This window comes from Malassezia globosa, assembly GCF_000181695.2.
Source record: "Malassezia globosa CBS 7966 chromosome Unknown mgl_sf_3.1, whole genome shotgun sequence".
Lineage (NCBI taxonomy): Eukaryota > Fungi > Basidiomycota > Malasseziomycetes > Malasseziales > Malasseziaceae > Malassezia > Malassezia globosa.
Window position 1 is genome coordinate 24,507 of NW_001849871.1, and position 19,448 is coordinate 43,954.

The window sequence follows — 19,448 nt, forward strand, 5'->3', positions numbered from 1 at the left end:
TCGTCGAGCTTACGGAAAGCAACGAGTTCCGCGTGTTCGTAATAAAGAGCCGCACAGTTCTGTCAAGTTTCGGTTTGTCTTGGCGCGTCTTGCGTGGTTCCAAGGCATACTGCATAATTGTGCAGAAAAATTGGGTATTTCAATTCAAGGACATCAACGTGAACTGACAAATGTTTACATACCCCTCAAGGCTGGACGCCGGAGTGTAGTAGTGGCAATCGTCGACCATGGCACGACCTCTTTGCTGCGTTTTGGAGAAGCCCGATTTCTTGAATGGCCACTCGCGAGCCACAATCTTTAAACATATACGAGAAAAGAATTACGAGCTTGTGTTTCATAGCGGACCCATTTGACTGCACTGTAGTTACTGCGTTCAGTGATTTGTAAGTACCGCACTGCCAAACCAGAGGCCGTTAATGACGGCACTTCAAAGTCCACTTGAATGGGCGGTTTCTGCCACTGCATTCCAGCTTGAAACTTCCAAAATACATCCGCCAAGAACACTGACTCCGTCATACCTTGCACCTTCGGTATGCGCCATATTATTAAATGCTCATTCGAGTCCCATTTGGCTTTGCCCATTCGTACATTGCACGTCACGCTCGTGGCATGATGAGGCGTCGGAATGCGCACAATGACTGTTGATACCTTCATTTGTTGGTCCAAATTCGTGCGAAGAACGACTTGGTATTGCACAGTACTTGCATTCTTTCTCTCAAAAACCGCATAAATGCGTAAGGGTAAACGTACATTTTTCTTGGCACGGTAGCGCAATAACTCAAACTCACCATCCGGTGGGATGAAACGAAGGCATGGGTCCCCATTCGAACTTGCAAATTGAATACAAGGATGGAAGACACAATCCGAGAGCTGCACGGACAATGGGATGTTGTGTATACTACTTTTTGGTGCCACGTTACTGTTCAGGCTCATAATACACTCAGGCATACCCGAAAGAAGAGCACGCATTTTGATAACACCGTCAACATCGGCTCTAACAACAGTTCCTTGGGAACTTATTGTAAGATGTATCATTTCTAGTACGTCCACAAAGCACTGGTTCTTCCGGTATTTGATATCAGGTTGGCGCCAACCAATTTCCGAGGGTAAATCCATGGTGGGTCGCCCGACATTTTGACGCGTCGGCACCATACCATGCAAGCTCTCGCTCACAACGTACATCTTAAGTGCATTTATGTCACTGTTTTGGGGGAAACCAAAATCCATCATTTCATCCAAAACTTCATATATAAAAATAAAATTTTTCTTGACATTCTCTTCATTCAATTCCCCAATGTAAGAATTACACACGGAGATGAAACAAAACAAAAACTCATAGACCATTGTTGGATTTGTATTAGACATAACGGCTGCCACAATGCACAAGTCCAAATGTCGCACCCAGAGGAATGTCGTGCCACCAATAGTCATGATAGGCGTGCGCAGTTCAGGATTCTGGACCACATACACTCGAAATAAATCGACCACGCCTGCTCTCAAATCATCCCTGAATAGTCTTGATATAAGCGCATTTCCACTGGAATTGACCAGAAAGAGTGCCTGGTAATGTGAGTATCTTCAACGTACCGAAAGCATCGACAGGCGCGCGTGGGCGTGTATGTAATTATCTAGTGTAAGATGCCAAGCATCCGTTTGTCTAATGACGTTTGCGGGCTTAGCGCCTCGATCAAGGCGTTTGAAGTCCTTAGTAAGCCAACTAATGAAGCCCACCACACTTGTTGCATCCCAAGCACCATACAGCTTTCTTTGGACTACTGGTCTGCATGGGACGAAAACATAAGACGACCTCCCAACTGCCGGCCCGTCGACCTCAAACAAGGGGCTGGTCGCTTTGCATTGTTTCTTCTGCTGTAGTAGTGGCAGGATTTTTGATTGTCCTCCTTCGCGAATTATGGGTTTCATTTCTTTTACTGCACCCGCACGTCCCTGTTGATATACCTAGTCCTATTTCACACAGATATCGTCTACTCACTGTGCCTTTTGAACTACCGCCCAGTCGGAATTTCCCAACGCATCCTGTCCAAGAAGCCGATTCCGAAAAGCTAAATGCTGTTACTGAAGCTTTCGAAAAATCGTGGTCAGCTTATCAACGAAATGCATGGGGAAAAGACGAATATCATCCCTTGTCCAAGTCTGGATCCAATCTTCTTTTGCGAGATGATAGCCCAATTGGATATACAATCGTCGATGCGCTCGACTCGTTAATTATTATGGGATTGAATGATCAGTACATTGAGGCACGCAACTGGATTCGTGATGTGCTTAGCTGGGACATCGATGGTCGACTTAATGTATTCGAAACTACAATCCGTATTATGGGAGGTTTACTTTCTGCTTCATCACTTATTTTGGATCCACCAGGCAACATGCTTTCTCCGTCTTTGCAAGATTCAGAACTCTTCCTCCGTCGTGCCAAAGAGCTCGCTGATCGTCTTCTACCCGCCTTTGATACACCAACCGGTATACCCAAGCGTGAAATCAACTTACTCACTGGTGAATCATTTTTCGACACTGATAATGGTAATTCTAGTAGCCTCGCCGAAGCTACCACCGTTCAACTTGAGTTCAAGTACCTCGCTCAGCGGACACGCAATTACACTTATTGGGAGATTGCAGAAAGGCCGATGAGAGTCGCCCGCAGGGCTACAGAGGCTTCAGGTCTCGGAATTTTGCCAATCTTCTTGGATCCAGTCCGTGGCAGGTTTTACTTGTCGGAATTTCGCTTAGGATCACGCGGCGATTCGTACTACGAGTACTTGGTGAAGCAGTATCTTCTGACAAATCGTACAGAACAGGTGTTTCGAGACATGTACGAGTTTGCATTCGATGATATAAAATCAAAAATGCTTATGAGCAACCCCGGGGTATCTCCTCCCCTGGTGCATACGTTAGAAATTTATCCAAACAAATTATCAGGAATGAGTCCAAGTTGGGCCGCCCGCACCAAGCAAGACCATCTTGTCTGTTTCTTAGGCGGTACCATGTTATTGAGTGCAACAGAATTCGAAAACGGTACACTCTATCCTCCGAAAGAGTCATACAGTCCCACGGAAGCTGCGTATGAAGACTGGCGTGTTGGCCATGAACTCATCCGTTCATGCATGAATACGTATACTGAATCAGCAACAGGACTTGGTGCTGAAATTGTATTTTTCAAAGCGGATCATTCCACTGCTGCGAGCGGAAGACCGTGGAACATCAAGCGGTGAGTTATTACACATACTTGTACCTCTGCTACCAGCAGAAAACTGACGTATGAAAACTGACAGACAACGCAATCCCGGTATGGCTCCTACGATTGACTCGCGTAATATTCTACGGCCCGAGACCGTCGAGTCTTTATATATTGCGTTTCAACTTACCGGCGACCGTATATATCGCGAATGGGGTTGGCAAATCTTTCAAAGCTTTCAACGATGGTGTCAAGTTGACAATGGTGACGGGGGTTATGCAGGGATCGATGATGTTGACAATGTTGATCATAAACAGATTGATCGCATGGAGACGTATGTGTCCACTCGGCATTACTCACAACCTTCAGCTTTTGGCTTTCCGAGACTCTCAAGTACCTATATTTGCTTTTTGCCCGGCGTAACCAACTTGCATTCCATGATTGGGTCTTCAACACGGAGGCACACCCACTACCTGTGTTTGAACCCTCTTTCTCAACCAATGTATAGTTTAGTCAGCCTGTTCAAATTAGCTACCGGTCCGTTGTGGACAAAGCTGAGTCGTCTATATAAAAAATAAATTTACAGCATTGTGGGGGGGCGACAATCATGCTTGATGGTGCTGTGTCTCGTGATGATACTCGCCCAAGCATCGACTCCGTGCACATTCCAGATGGAACGGAAGCTTCTGCTGAGCCTACCATGAGCTCTGCTAACGATTTACTCCAATTTTCCTCTTTGTGTGATCTTCAAGAAAGTGTACTTCGTCTGCAGCACGACTTGGAGATCGCTCGACCAACGCAACCGTTGAGTGGTCGGATCATCCAGGTAGTTTACTCGCTTCCATTCACTTTTACATCAGTTCAAAAGCGCGAATATTTAAAGCGGAAAGCGGAGGCCGATGCTGCTACAGATCTTGTAGCAAAATTGGCAGCCGCGGCAAGAGCTCGAAGGGCTGAGCGTGAAGAGCAGGAACGATTGGAAAATGCAGCTATGGAAATGCAGAATTCTCTGCAAATACAACAAATCGAGCAGGTAAGAAAAACTCGCTCGAATAGCTTTGTTTCTGATCGACAGCGCCGATCAAGCAATCCTGGTCTAGCAGCAATGCGGAATCCTTTCTTGGACAACGCTGATATGGAGACTAAACTATGGGAAAATCAGGAAAGATCGCGCAGAATTGCAGGCCGACGTGCTTGGATGCTCACTGACTTTGTGGATGACGATGTGTCGGAGGATGACCGCTTTTCTTCCGTAAGTTCCCAGAATCGTGGTGCGAGTTCGTCTAGCTTCGAACAAGATATGCCTATTTGGGTACCGCGCTGCACAGGAATTAGTGAACAATCTAGTCCTGCATCTCTGGAGCCGGAACCAGAACAGACATCTCGTCCTCCTTGGGTTTTGGGGCTTACTCGAGGTCATTCAGCTCTCAACAGTGGTATATACAGCTTGTGTTCTAGTTACAAGCAAACATATATCGGTGCACCGATACATTTTCATGATACGTACCAGTATGAAATGGACACTCGTACAGAAATGTACGAGACAACACCCACTGAACGCGCTGAGATCGAACAAGTGCTGGCATCACTAGAAGATCGCAATAATTGGAAATTTCATGATGGTGGTCTAGAAATGCGTCCATCTGCTTTGAAAGATATCAGCGAACACGAGGCAGGTATCAAGTATGTTCCTATCTGGTTGGACCACCGAGCGGCTCACTCGCATTATGAGGCGTACTGCAAAGCGAGTAAGTTCATATTCATTTAACTGACATAAGCTTTATGGCCACTCTTCCATTACATGATGTGGCGGGACGACGAAGACCGAAGTATGTGGGATCAATACAGTTGGCTTTCGTATGTCAAAGTAAATCAAATGTTCGCTGAGCGTGTTGTGGCAGAGCACAAACCCGGTGACATTATTTGGGTGCATGATTACCATCTTTTGCTTGTACCCTTGCTTGTACGTCGTATGGTTCCAGATGCACATATTGGGCTTTTTGTGCACTCTTCCTTCCCAAGCAGCGAACTATTTCGATGTCTGCCTCAGCGTAATCATATTTTAGAGGGTATGTTGGGTGCAGATTTGATCTGTTTCCAGAATCAGTCCTACGCTCGACACTTCTTATCGTGCTGTGTTAGGATTTGTGGCCTGGAAGTCCAGGGCCGTTGTGTCGAGTTATCTAATGGACGTGTGACAAAGGTGTCGCACAACATCATCGGCATTGATGTTGAGCGTGTTCGCTATGAAGCCACCGCACCTGGAATTGGGCTACGCATGCATCAACTAAGAAATTTGTACAAAGACAAACGTATCATCGTGGGCTGTGACAAATTGGACGTGGTACGGGGGGTAATTCAAAAGTTGCTTGCTTTTTATGATCTTTTATTGCATTACCCTCAATGGAGAGAGAATGTGGTGTTAATCCAAATTACAATTCCTGCGATGCATAGCTCCTTGAAACTCGAGCGTCAAGTATCAGAGCTCGTCAGTCAAATCAATGGTGACTTTGGGTCGCTCAGTTTTACACCTGTGCAACATTACCACCAAGTTATCGAGCGGGAGGAATACTATGCTTTGCTTTCGGTTGCTGATCTCGCGCTTGTTACATCGGTCCGTGATGGTATGAATACGATGTCTATGGAGTATGTGGTTTGCCAAAAAGAACACCGACACAGTCCACTGATTTTAAGTGAGTTTACAGGCACCGCAGGACATCTTCCTGCCGCCATCCACATCAATCCCTGGGATATTGGCGGTGTAGCTGCCGCCATTCATCACAGTTTATGTATAAGTGATCAGGAGCGCTTTGAACGAAACATCCAGTGTCATGATCAAGTGGTTTCGCAAACATCACGCACATGGGCATTATCCCTCGTTCAGCAGATGCTGATTCGATTACGGCATCGTTATTCGGCACATTCGACCCCCATTTTGGATACAAACCTCTTGGTCCAACATTTTAGAAGTGCTCGAAAACGTTTGTTCTTGCTGGATTATGATGGCACGTTGACTCCTATTGTCAAGGATCCTGCAGCCGCTGTTCCGTCACAGCGTCTGTTAGATGCAATGCATGCTTTGACAAACGATACCCGGAATATCGTGTACATTATTTCTGGACGTGACGAAGCCTTTTTGTCTAAACATTTCAGTCAGTTTCCAGCGTTGGGTTTGTCCGCTGAGCATGGAAGCTATTTCAAAGAGCACGGTATTGGCAGCACGTGGCAGAACCTGTCAGCGGAGCTTGACATGTCTTGGAAGGGAGATGTTTTAAATGTGTTCCGCTACTTCACTGATCGGACTCTTGGCAGTAATATCGAAGAGAAAAAAAGCAGCATCGTTTGGCACTACCGAAATGCAGATCCAGACTTCGGCTCTTTTCAAGCTAAAGAATGCCAGTCTTTGTTGGACAATATACTCTCTCAAAATGATTTGCAGGTTGAAGTTGTGGTTGGCAAGAAGAATGTGGAAGTCCGTCCACTCGCAATCAACAAAGGCGAAATAGTCCACCGGATTTTGTATTCAAACCCTGACACAGACTTTGTTTTCTGTGCGGGTGACGACAAAACGGATGAGGACATGTTCAGATTTCTGTCCAACCTTGCAAATGACACCTCCGAGAAAGAGCCTTCATCACCTACCGGTGGTATGAACACCATGATGATCATGCCTCCTGCACCTCTGAGTCGGTCTTCATATGTTAATGCCACTTCACTGAGCCTCAAACTCAAGCGCGACCAAATTTTCACTTGCACTGTTGGCCCCAATTCAAAGCGGACAAGAGCCGATTGGCATGTTGGCGACGTTCACGGCGTGATTGACTCTCTTTTGGGAATGGTTGGAACTTCTCGCGATGCAACATCAAATACATAAATAGACATATCTTCATCTCGCGGGTTTATGCTATTTAAACATTTACATTGGATTCATCATCATCGTCATCATCGTATATGAATTGTTGAACAACGACACTCCGTTTGGGCATCCTCTTCATAGGCGGGCATGCAACATTTCCAAATGCATCTAATGCAAATGGCGTCGGAGTCAGGCAACTCGCTATCGGCTTTTTGTTCGCAGCACCTTTTTCAAGAGTTGGGCTAACTATCAGCCGCTTGTCCCAGCGGACATTTTTGCCAGGTGGAGTTGAGTATTCGCCATCATCACCAGCTCCTAACGCATGTGATATCGGTTGACCATACTCATTTGTTTCAGGAATGTTGGGGCGAAATTGCTCGCGTGCTCGTTGTCCGCATCCTATCACAAACCGCTGTGACGGGCTGGCTGGTCGTTGTCCTGGAATCCGTAGTGGACGTGTTTCGATTTGTACAGTATGAGATTCGTTTTGTTTGGTATGCCTGGACGTCAATCTAGCTAATTCCATTGACGATAGAGATGGGTGTACTGGCTTCAGTACACGTCTTGGCCTCTGAGATAAGCTTGAGTGTTCGATTTGACTAGGGTTTTGGGTATTGGAAGCTGCCCAGGTGTTATCCACTTTTGTGGTTGTGCCGGCCATAGTTCGCCGGCTGGTCGATCGCAGTATCTTGCCCTTAGGAAGTTGATGTATTGGGACGGATGTTTGGGCAACTGCTTCAACATTTTCGGCATTTGGAGGTTTCACTGTTTCGGCACATGAGGTACGCAAGCCTGAATGCTTCTTTTCAGGGCTATCCCACACACGTGTAGCCGGTGCATGGTTGACGTAGTTGACTGGGCGGATGAGCCGTGTAAGTCGATTAGGGGAAGGTCTCAAATTTTGCTGACTCGTTTTGAGATCGGGCTTCGTAGTTTCGGGGGGCTTTTCTCGCAAACCACTTCCATTATTTAGCCTGCTTTCCGAGGAGCGCATGTGATCAATGGAAGCTCTGCCAAGAGGTATGGTAGGAGGATTTATCTTAACACGTTTCGCTGGAGAAATTGAGGCTGGAACAAAACCAGGTACGCGCCTTGGCGGTGGATGTGGGGAGGTAGCAAGATGGCGCTCGTTATAACGTTTATCTGAAGACAGACGACTGCGCGCTGGCGATTTATTCTGATCCAAGTAAAACGGTGTCACGTTAGAAGGCTTGCATGCTTGGTTAGACCCTTTATATGAAGGAGAAGAAAAGATATCGTTCCCAGAAGAAGAAAAAAGAATGGAAGAACATTTCGAAAATTTGCCAGGCGATGAATGCGATTCTGCTTTGACAGGGGATGAGGGTTTGGAAATTGACCGCTCAAATCTAGCGGTGGCCCAGTCGTTTAAAGCTGACTGCACTGGTGTCAAATTAGCCCGAACAGGCATAGATGAAAGATTTGTAGAAGCACGAAGCGGTGTTGATCGAGCTTTTTGAACAGGAGGCGAGGAAGTCTTCAGGACGTCAAGATTTGTTGTTGGACTCACATTGGAAACATCACCAAGCACATGTCTCATCAAGTTTCGACGATCATAGAGTTCTCCGAGAGGAGAGCTTGCGCGTGCCAGTCCTGGCGAATCTATATTGTGGTTAATACTCGGAGTGTCTTGTTCACAAAAACCATTCTTGTTAAGGTCATGCGTAGCTCGGCGCTCAGCGCTCGTGGGTGTGCCGAAAAAAATACGTGAGGATTCAATATTTGATTGAAATACAGGTGCCGCTGGCGGAAGACTTTCGAAGAATGATTGATGCTTGCCAGCCATACGAATTGGGCGCTCGCTCTGCGTGCATCGTATCTCTTTCAACTTTCCAGTCCGATTAGATTGGGGTGGTGGGGTTCTCAAATAAGGAGCCTGACACATATCCATATCAGGACGACCTAATGGTGCATTTAAATCCATTGGTGAACCTGAAGTCACGGTAACAAATAGATTCGGCCAAATATGCTTGAACTCCTTTGTCTGGGATCCACTACACCTAGAGTCGAGGACCGAGCAACACAGCTACACAACAAACTAAACGCGCCACGAGCGGCGTTCAACATCACGTGATCAAAACTTTTGGCGCACTGTACTAGCATGTTGCTGACGTTGACGTCGAAGGACGGTGGATGGAACGAAGACCGTGTTCTCTTTGCGGAAATCTCGCATTTGAGGTTGCGATTCGATGATCGCAACAGGTTCAGCACCTTCTGTATCTTGCGATTTCAAATTCTTAAAAGCCTCGTTTTCAAACGGGGTTTCTTCTTGTTCATGAGCTTTCAATGAAGGAGGCGAATATTTTATTGGCGAAGAGGCCATTTCAGTAGAGGAAGGCATGGAAGAAGACATCATCTTTGATCTCGATCTTTGAGGTGGTGGGGGGCCTGTCGGCATGAGAATGTCATCGTCTGAGCCCTCCTCATCTAGCTGTGGTGGCTGCTCAAGTAAGTCATGGGGTAACTGAGATCTTTGCGGTTTTTCATCGCGAGCATTCGGAGAATGTGCTACATGTAAGGCTTCTGTTGGCAAACGTACCCCGCTCTTTATACGGCAGACCGGGTGGTGGAGACCCGTAGGGATTGAACACAGGGTCATAATAAACACTACGTGTGATGTCGGCCCCTTTCGGAATCTGAAAATGAGACTTATTATTCGCGTACCCTTGGATCAACTGACGTTCGAGTAGCCTTAAGTTTTCGAGTAGCTATCCCAGACGAGGTCCTCTTCGACATTACACGCAACGGCTTATGGTCCCAGTGGAGAGAATGATTCGCGTGACGCGCGGCATTTAGTTTAAACAGGACGAAGCTACCTGGGTTGAATAGTGGAGGCGTTCCCCATGTTGGCAGGCTAAGACACTTTCCAATTTGCCTCCCGGATGGCGACCGAGGCACCGTCTACTCTAGACTCGCCATTGAGTGCGCTTGTTCGTCTTGAACTTCTAAATGAAGAATTTAAAAGTTCAAGTAAAGAGGCAGCTCTGTACCTCCGAGACTTGGCCCGAACTTCTGTGGATGCTATAGAGCAACAACCTGCTCAACAACAGACCTCGGCATTATCGCTCCAGCATCAATTGTCAGAACTATGTACACGGAACACACCAACTTTTGTCCTTTCACAATCTGCATTCAATCAAATTCCCCTTTTAACAGCAAATTGTGATGAAAAGATATCGAATTTATCGAATAACCTGTTATATCGCGTTCAGGAAGCAACCAAGCAGTTTGAACACAGCGCTGATGTGGCGTTGGCCTCAAGGAAAGCTATATTTTCCGTAAAGAATGTGATGCAGACTTCTGTGCATCAACTTTTTCGAATGCCCCAGCTCGTGAACATCCAAGTGTCAAAAGCCAACTACGAAGAGGCGTTGCAGTTAGCGCGTCATTTTTTCCTAATTTTACCAGCGGAAGGTCCTAACACTGAAAATATAACGAAAGCTTTATTAGATGATATGTATTCTGCATTATACCGTGCTCAAACTCTTTTACTTCAAGCTCTTCGAGATCCGTATGCGAAGCAGCCGCAAGCACGAGCTTGGGCTTCTTATCTCTTCCGTGTTATCAGCCTTGCTCATGAACATTATCGCGATACAGAACTAGACCTGAGGAAAGCTGATATTTGCTTCCATTTCTTGCATTCCCGTTTCATGCGTATTCATGGTTGCTTTAAATCACGATCAGATTTACTCAATATTGTTGATACCTGGAAGGACGTGGTGCTAAATACTTGCTCTATGGCACTTTCTATTTTCGTGGACAATCAAATTGCTAAAATTTGCACTGTCGATACTAGCTCTGAGCAGCTGATTTCAATGTTTTGTTCGCATGCTGTCGAGTGCCTGTATGCTTTCCTTTCTCGGACTTTGCTCCACCAAACCCATACTCCATCAGGGAGCATACAAAGCTGGGAGGCCATGTCCCAACGCCTTGAAAACCTTTACTCAAAACTATGTTTTGTTTCTGAAAGTCTTGCAAGTGTTGGCGTCTATATGGATGTGTCGCTTATTCCTTATTCTCATGCTGCAGAGTCACAACTTAGTGCATTCGATCATGCCGCTCTTTCGCTATGGACCGCTTCCCTGCGCTCCATTCATCTGGAAGAGGTGCGTGTAACTCCACCTGAGACAGACACGGAATGTTCTTTACCTCGAGCACTTGCTGAGCATCCTGTATGCGTAGGGATCGGCCGGCAAGTCGTAATGGCTTTAAACGTGCTCCGACACTTTGCGCCACTCCATATACAGCGACCTGCTGTGGATGCTATGGGTAAAAAATTTGCTCAGATCCTGTCCAACTTATCACCAGACGCACACCCATGCTTCATGAACATTCTTGTGCCATGGGCATCTTCCGCACTTACTCAAGGCGTATTTGACATGCCTGAACAGAGCTATTCATTACATGATTGTGACATATGGCGCCAAGCCTGTAAGAATGCTACGCATACTGCTCCAAGTCCAGCGTTACGATAGCGCTTGAGTACTCGTCATTGTTTCTGTACACGCCGACAAGTCCTTGACTGCGTTCATAAAGAGAGGACTAGTGTTATCAGCACATTGAGCTTGCAGTGTAACATACCTTTAGAGATATGACGATAAATTGAAACCGATCACTGGCGTTCTGCCTTATATAGTGACTTACGTTTGCAACATTTTGAGCATCAAGGGCAGCATCTACTTCATCCAGCACAAAGAAAGGCGCTGGCTGATACGTATGGATGGCGAATAGCAAAGCCAATGCTGCCATAGTTTTTTCGCCGCCTGAAAGTTGATCCATGTCGCGGAAACGTTTCATAGGGGGCATCGCATGGAAGCGGATTCCTGTCCGAAAAGGTTCCTGTCGTCAGCATATCCATAGAACGCACATCCGAATCTTCCAGAGTTAGGTAGGCAACACCACCCATGGGAGCGGCTTTAGTTTTAGTGAGCTCTTTATAAACGCCGTCAATACGTTCGGCAATGTGATTGTATGCCTTCATAAACAAATCTGTGCGCTTCTTCTTTACAAGCTCAAATTCTTCACGCGCGTCTCGCACTTGTTCTCGGCAATCATCAATGTCGCGCTCACAGGCTTGGAGCTCTTTCTCTAGCGAATCGAGTCGCTCAGCTGTATTGGTACTGGGTGTCAGATTCTCCATTTCTTCACGTGCTGAATCAATCCGACGTTGAAGTTCTCTCTCTCTGCTTGAACCACGATCCATACGATCCGCGTCAGACAAACTGGAAAAGTCCACGGTGATATCGTATGAACGGCACGGCTGTACCGCATCATCAGCCTCGGGTCCAGGTACTTGAACATTCTCTTCCAAAAGCACACTAGATAAGTCGCCAGATATCAGGGGCAAGTCCAAAGCCTCTAGTCGGCATCGCCGGTACATGTTAGCTCGCTCTGCATCTAGTTGGGCAATTTCGTCGTTCCTCTCGGCCACCTCTTTGCGGTGAGCATCGACGTCACGCATCGCATTTGATACGATCTTCCGCTTTTCATTCAGCGCATCACTCTTCTCTGTGTGCTCATGCCTTGCAGACTGAAGGGCTTCATCAATACGTACTTTAGACTCGCGTAGACTATGCATCTGGTCCTCACAGCGGCGCAACTCTTCTTTCAGGTGTGGGATGCGATACATCTCTTTGTCGATAGTAGCTTGAATGAACTCAAGCCGTGCAGCAGTACTTTTCACTTGTTGTTCAGTGAAAGTACGCTGATGTGCGAGCCGAGCCAACTGACGCTGGTATTGCTGCGTGGCAGCATTTAAAGTCTGAGAAAATTGGAGTTGATTTGCTTCGTACTCACGAACATTTTCGACACCAATTCGAAGGCAAAATTCTCTGAACACTTCGTCATCGGCCGCATAAATGACCTTCTCTAAGTGTGAGATTTGGGACGATAGTTCCGTCAAAGCTGAATTGGTTTTTTCAACCACAGTTTGTGCCGACTTTTTTCGCAGCTCCAATTCTGTACATTCAGTCACCAAATCGTTTTTCTGTCGCAACAAGTCAGACTTCTCAGCTTCGATCGATTGGAGAGAGGCTTGTGCTCGAGAAAGAACGGCAACTAGATCGTCTTCTTCCTCAAGGCTATATTTCTGATGTTGAAGTTCTTTTAGTTCAGCCATACATCGATCTCGCTCACGTTGGACTCCCTGCATTTCTTGATCATCCCATTTTTTGATCGTCTCTTGCATCGAGGGACCACCAGTGATCATACCTGTTTTGTGAATAATGGTGCCGTCGAGCGACACCGCTTTCACTCGCTGTCCACGTTCATAACAAATGTTGCGCGCGACATCCAGTGTGTCGCAGACCATTGTATTCCCGCATGCATAGTGAACAGCTCGTTCCACGGCAGGCGGAAACTGAATCACATCAATTGCAAGCCGGGCTTGTGGCGATAAGCTTCGAAGTCGATCATTGATTAGTTTTGTTTGAATTGTATCGAGGGGGATAAAAGTGGCTTGACCTGCTCGCTGATTTCGCAAATACTGTCGGGTTAGTCCAAAAGAATGGGTGCGCACCTCAATACATTCCACTGCGGTCTTTTCATGGTTGACTACCACAGCCTCGGCATTTCGCCCCAAAGCAGTTGCAATAGCTAATTCATACTTCCGCTGAGTCGGCTTGCAAAGGTCCATGAGCCGACCATGCACACCGGAAAAAATCGTCCGCAATGAGCGCAATGATTCTCGCAAGCGTGTCTCGCGCTCATGAACACGCTGGTCTTGGCCCATTCGTAAAAGTCGATTGTAGCAGCCTACCAATACCTCATTTAATTCCCTTTCACGCAGAATAATACGTTCCTTTTCCCTTTGTAGCTCAGCCAAAGCAGTCTTAGATCTTTCAATGCTCTCAGCGCTTTCTGGCTCTCGTCGCTCCAGAACTGTAAATGATTCAGTCAGGGATTGCAATTGTTGATTGAGTCTTTCAATCCTTGTATCCGCTTCCTGAATCCGATCTTGTTCGGCTTCCAAAGCGTTTTGTCTCTCACGAGACTCGCGCTGCAGGCGTTCAACACGAGATCTCTCTCCTTCAACTGTGCTTTGGCTCTTCAATTTCAGGTCGTGGTATGTTTGAAGATCGACCTCACTCAGTTTAATTGATGTATTCGCTAACGCAGCTTCTTGATCGCGCTTGATCTGCTCTGAACATTTTTGCACTAGGTTTGTATCATCTTCGAGATGCACAAGCGCTTCTTTTTGGGCAACATGATCTTTGTTGGCCTGACTGTATAAGAATTGTGCTTGCTCTAGTTTGCGACTTGCGTGGTCGATACGCTCAACTAGTCTTTCTTTTTCCGGTCTTATTGTGTCTAAAGATCGAATAACATGTTTTCTTTCGTTTTCCAAATTTAGTTTGGTTTGCTGAACATTCCCCAGCAATTTGCGAGCTTCTGCTAATAGCTGCTCTTTCTCGAAAAGACGTTTACGCGACTGTTCACCTCTAGAAGCATGTGCCTCAATCCAATCACTGTGAATTTCAATGATTTCCTGGATATGGTATAACCGCCATAAGATTTTTTGAATAGTATGGTAATGCAAATCTGCTTTCAGTACACCAAATCGATCGGATGCCTCTTTATGTTGCCGGACTTGTCGAAGTTCACCTTGTAAAAGTTTGCGTTTTGACACAAGGCCCGCAGACTGTTCGGACACTTCGTCGTATGCTGTGTGAGCACGATCGTATTCTAGTTTCAATGAACGAGACCCGCTTACATGATCAAGAAGATCGCTAAGGTCTTTGGAGCATTGCTCAGCAATGGATTCCACGTCGCCTTGAAACACTAGGAAATTTCGGGTTTTTACAAGAATGTTGAGTTGTTCTAGTTTTCCCATATAGGAATTTTGAGTTGTAATTCGTCCATTATACCGGTATTCTGAGGAACCGTTAGCCGTGACTGTTCGCTGGAACCTGTGTTCCGAATGCTTCACATCTTCAATTACGGCAGTGACACTGGCTCGCGAAGGGCTATCCTTTGTGATGTTTTTATCGCGATCCTCATGCATTGCAGTCTCAGAGTATATAAGGTCTTTCAAATCAGCGGAACGAAGCTTTGATCCACGAATACCCAACACAAATGAAATGGCATCCATCAAATTACTTTTGCCGCTGCCGTTCGGCCCGACTACGACGTTAGCGCCCGGCCAAGGATAACCAGTAATACTCACTCACGGAAGTAAATGAACGGAAAGGGCCGATAATTCGTTTCCCACGATAACTTTTGAAGTTTTCAACTTCTAGATGTCTTAATGGCATTGCGACTGCTATGGATCCTGGCCCAAATGGCACAAAGACCAGGCGTTATAGCTAGATGCATCAAGCACGACGCGCGCGATATGACGCGACATCGATTAAGGAGACTTATGTAATCGGCGTTAGGTCATTTTCAAATACAATCTAGAATTTAGAGCCGAAAGTAGTCATGTTGTGTAATGGATGGTGGTGTAAACCTTATCGCTACAACTCCGTTCACCAACAGTTCACATCACTATCACATAATCCATATACATATGATCTTTGTAAATATAAAGATGGATTTTTAATCTTGACATTTTGATATTGGGTTGGCTCAAGACTTTGGAGAAACATACAGCTGAAAAATTTTTATTTTAGTGCCAGACCCCAGTTGGTGATTCTTCTCAGTAATGATGAGTTCCTGATGATAAGACGTCACATGAATTTGACACGTCATGCTAAATTATATAAATACTTAACTCGCTTGTTCACAAGAATTGTGATTGTGAAAAAGGCTCTGGACAAACAGGCCGTCGAATAAAATTCATCTCTAATGTACAATATGTACTTTTGCGCATGATATACTTCGTTCATGCTAAATCAAACATGCTTGAAGGAATTCTCGGATAAACTGTACCAAGAATCGATCAGGTAGCACACCTTCGTGTATACGCGATTACACAAAGCAGTTTTAGCAGTCAACAGTTGAACATCGAATATGCGTGCACACACAATATATCGCTTTAGATATTATATGCACGTTGCGAAAAGGATTTAGAGCGCACAAACAATACAAGTTGGTTGAATGAACACTTACGAGTATCCATTCAAGGTGACGACTCGTTTTTAATTGTCTTGATATGAGACTTGTATCGCTTTTTGTAGTCAAACCAGACGACGAACATGAAGCTAGATGCAACAACCAACATCCAAGCCCAAATGATTCCAATATATTTTAGAATCATGTTCCTCTCACCCACGCCAAAAAAGATGTGGAGATATATGTGTCGCAGATTGTAGAATGGCATAGCATAACCGTATTTGTAAAATGTCGGCGAAATCGAAAGCTCTGTGTTACTCACACTGACGTTTGCGATAATGAAAAAGATAAGAAATATACCAATAAATTTAGGCGTGACGAGTGTAAGAACAGATTCAAGACACAGGAAAAACACGACGATACCACACTGGGTGCACATCCAATATACCATGAAGCCAGCTCCATAGGAGAATGAGCCGTCAAAAGGAAGATCAAAAGGAATATTGATGAGAGAAATCATCAGGGAAATGAATAATGAAGAGATACATGGGGTCGTCAATCGCAAGAAGGCGAATGCACCGAAATGCAAATAATGTTGAATTGCGAACCGAGCTCCATACTCTGCCATTACGACTTGAAATGATAAGATAACAAGATAAATCATACCGACAAAAGTGGGAGCCATAGCAACATCAGTTGTCCAAGGGCGAATGTCCATGAAGTTGGCCAAAATTGGATTCGTGAGAGTACAAGGAGCCCTGTTAGCCGTCTGAATAGCCTCAGGATTATTTGAGTTCGAAGAGATAAAATGGGAGGTCAAGTTTTGAGTGAGTTGAGCTTGTGTCCGCTCAAATAAAGATTGTGCCGGCTGGAACACATATTTGGGAACATTGGTTGGATTTCGAGCCGAAGCGAATATAATGTTAACCGATTTTTCGCCGCAAAAAGATGCATCACCAGTATCTCGAGCCTGGAGAAATTTATCAGTTGCCCCTTCAACAATTTCGATGGCGATATAATACTCCTCCTTAGGCTCAATAGCCTGAAGCAACTTTTCGTGAGTTGGATAGTCTGAGGGGTCGTGAAGAATCCATGTTGAATGAGGTGAGCAGCTTCCGCCAACTGGTAAACAGTTGTTTACATCCAGGAAAGCCTGAACAATTGAGTTTCCAATAACACCGTTGTCTCGATTTACAATAACACCTTTGATATTTGGTGTTTTTTCATCTCCTTTATACATCGACCCCCAATAAATAGAGAAAAACAACCAGACAATGATCATCACAATGAAGGTAGCCATACCCACTGGTATCAGGTAAGAGATTAGAACAGGTTTTAATAATGGATCCCAAACATGATGAGAAAACGGTTGTGGCTTCTTTTCGTGCGAACTGGTTTCCGAAACATCCTTATCACGATAGACCGAAAACTGATCGTCCGAATACCCTCCATTGTTGTAATTCTGAACAGTGTCTTGACGCTCTTGAATTTCATTATAGCGCTCATTACTATCCGCCATAACCGTTGAATTACGGTCTATATCAACAATTCTGGCAGGATACATGTTGAACCCTCTGCTCAAAATTTAAAACGCAGTGGTCAAGTCCTGCAGGCAATATGTATCTTTCGATCTTTTCTTAAAAGCTCCGCGGATGTACGCCCAGATCTTGACGTGTTTACATACTAGTGGAGGTATCCTGCAAATTTAATCCGCATAGGAAAATTGCCCGCACGTAATTTGCTAATGTCGTTTTTTTTTTCCCTACGACTTTCAACACCCTACTAGATCTAGTTGTTTCGTGATTCCAAAGGTCAACACAGAAGCACACTCGGATAATGGGTTGGCGACTGCATTGTCGTTAAATAGCTTGCGCGCTATCATTCAAGGTTGTATTGTGACAGAAAAATCAAATAGAATGGAAAATTGTCTAAATGAACTATACAAGGACACTGTTACCATCACGAAACATTTCAGCCAGATTGGACCCAAGCATAATACTAATCTTGGCCAATTGTAGCCGGGCAGTGACCCCAAAAAGAACCAATTTCAGTTCGGAAATATACACCGGTATGGTCCTTAATACTAAAACCAAATATAGAATTAGCACCATGCACATTTTCTTGACCAGGGTAAAGCTTCCAATTACTTGAATTAGATGGGTTAATCCAAATTTGACCTGAAGGTTGTTGGTATCCGAACTCGCGAGGCGGGAGATGCGGCACAATATCGTTTCCATTAACGACGTAGAAAAACTTCCCTTCGGCATATGTATCTAACGAGTCGGCCCATTCTTGATTCCCGATGCGTGGGTGACCAAACACAACAACACGGTGGATGTGACCACGCTTCAAGTTTTCTTTCACGTAAGGAAGGGCAATGTCGGCTAAAGCAGCTCCAAATGAAAGTCCAGTCAAACTCACTCGGTCTTCGTCGTATAATTCTTGAAAGTATTGGATTTTCTTCACAAGTACAGGTGCTGCACGCTTGAAAGCATTTTGAAAGCCATCGTACAGCTTACTGCCTTTCTTGACACGTGGAAAGTATTTTCTGTCCACGTCAACTAAGAAAAGATCTGCAGCGCTCAGCAGAGATGTAAGACTTGTCACATTCATACCGGACCAAGATGTCACAATGCCCAGAGACTTTGAGCGAAAGATTTGCATACGCTGATTCTTGTCATCATCACCCCAGCTGAAGAGAAGTTGTGCATCGCCGATTGTTGCGTTTATCTTCGTCTTAAAGCAGTTGGATTGTTGTGCCAAGCCAGCAAACTGCTGGTACATTGAAATCGGATCCGGAACCTTGACCGGCTTCTGATACGAAGTTACGCGACCAAAGAACTCAATGTTCTCAGGAGCAACTTTCGAGATTGTTGGGCGTGAGAACACATTTTGAGCAAAGATAATCCAAAGCAGAGTCAAAACGTATTGAAGTTGCATGATAGAATGAGGAGAAATTAACAAATATGGATTTTTCGCATCAGATTATATGCACACAATGTCACAGGTTTGCTCAATGATGTTTCCTTGCATGTGGGTAATTGATGCGGGACTAGTCTATGAAATTTGGGGAGACCTGGTCCTCTGAAGCCCCAGTTTATTACAGCCAATAAAAAAAATTGCTAATTGCATGAAATTGCAGCCCTAGTTCACCTCGGTGTTAACAGATGCAAATCTAAGTAGGGTTGGCGCCAAGTCATATTTGCGCAAATATGTCCGCGCGTGTCGGATAATTGACAATAAACAACAATTACCTCGGTCGCTTTGAGTGGAGCGCAGGCGATTTTCGCATCGATGGCGCGTGTGAATATACCATTTATCAGGTGGAGCTCATCTTTAGGTCTTTCGAGAACGGTGGCAGCGCAGTTATGCTCAGAGCTGACCCATTCT

The 19,448-nt window shown here is 45.3% G+C and overlaps 9 protein-coding genes across 9 annotated transcripts; 4 read left to right on the plus strand and 5 right to left on the minus strand.

The window, feature by feature from the left end:
- Positions 1-297: 297 nt before the first annotated feature.
- Positions 298-1,431, minus strand: MGL_1323 (uncharacterized protein; the record flags this gene model as incomplete). The annotated part of the gene is made up of 1 exon (XM_001731088.1): positions 298-1,431. The coding sequence occupies one exon, from the start codon at positions 1,429-1,431 to the stop codon at positions 298-300; it is 1,134 nt and encodes a 377-aa protein (XP_001731140.1).
- Positions 1,432-1,784: 353 nt separating this feature from the next.
- Positions 1,785-3,230, plus strand: MGL_1324 (uncharacterized protein; the record flags this gene model as incomplete). The annotated part of the gene is made up of 1 exon (XM_001731089.1): positions 1,785-3,230. One exon carries the CDS (start codon positions 1,785-1,787, stop codon positions 3,228-3,230), a length of 1,446 nt encoding a protein of 481 aa, XP_001731141.1.
- Positions 3,231-3,306: 76 nt separating this feature from the next.
- On the plus strand, positions 3,307-3,701 carry MGL_1325 (uncharacterized protein; the record flags this gene model as incomplete). Its single annotated transcript, XM_001731090.1, has 2 exons — positions 3,307-3,527; positions 3,563-3,701. The coding sequence occupies 2 exons, from the start codon at positions 3,307-3,309 to the stop codon at positions 3,699-3,701; spliced, it is 360 nt and encodes a 119-aa protein (XP_001731142.1).
- A 1,323-nt stretch (positions 3,702-5,024) lies between these two features.
- Positions 5,025-7,067, plus strand: MGL_1326 (uncharacterized protein; the record flags this gene model as incomplete). The annotated part of the gene is made up of 1 exon (XM_001731091.1): positions 5,025-7,067. The coding sequence occupies one exon, from the start codon at positions 5,025-5,027 to the stop codon at positions 7,065-7,067; it is 2,043 nt and encodes a 680-aa protein (XP_001731143.1).
- Positions 7,068-9,141: 2,074 nt separating this feature from the next.
- Positions 9,142-9,420, minus strand: MGL_1327 (uncharacterized protein; the record flags this gene model as incomplete). The annotated part of the gene is made up of 1 exon (XM_001731092.1): positions 9,142-9,420. One exon carries the CDS (start codon positions 9,418-9,420, stop codon positions 9,142-9,144), a length of 279 nt encoding a protein of 92 aa, XP_001731144.1.
- Positions 9,421-9,949: 529 nt separating this feature from the next.
- On the plus strand, positions 9,950-11,542 carry MGL_1328 (uncharacterized protein; the record flags this gene model as incomplete). The annotated part of the gene is made up of 1 exon (XM_001731093.1): positions 9,950-11,542. One exon carries the CDS (start codon positions 9,950-9,952, stop codon positions 11,540-11,542), a length of 1,593 nt encoding a protein of 530 aa, XP_001731145.1.
- A 206-nt stretch (positions 11,543-11,748) lies between these two features.
- On the minus strand, positions 11,749-15,156 carry MGL_1329 (uncharacterized protein; the record flags this gene model as incomplete). The annotated part of the gene is made up of 2 exons (XM_001731094.1): positions 11,749-13,551; positions 13,585-15,156. 2 exons carry the CDS (start codon positions 15,154-15,156, stop codon positions 11,749-11,751), a joined length of 3,375 nt encoding a protein of 1,124 aa, XP_001731146.1.
- A 969-nt stretch (positions 15,157-16,125) lies between these two features.
- On the minus strand, positions 16,126-17,622 carry MGL_1330 (uncharacterized protein; the record flags this gene model as incomplete). The annotated part of the gene is made up of 1 exon (XM_001731095.1): positions 16,126-17,622. One exon carries the CDS (start codon positions 17,620-17,622, stop codon positions 16,126-16,128), a length of 1,497 nt encoding a protein of 498 aa, XP_001731147.1.
- Positions 17,623-18,056: 434 nt separating this feature from the next.
- MGL_1331 (uncharacterized protein) lies at positions 18,057-18,998 on the minus strand (the record flags this gene model as incomplete). The annotated part of the gene is made up of 1 exon (XM_001731096.1): positions 18,057-18,998. The coding sequence occupies one exon, from the start codon at positions 18,996-18,998 to the stop codon at positions 18,057-18,059; it is 942 nt and encodes a 313-aa protein (XP_001731148.1).
- Between the last annotated feature and the right edge of the window lie 450 nt (positions 18,999-19,448).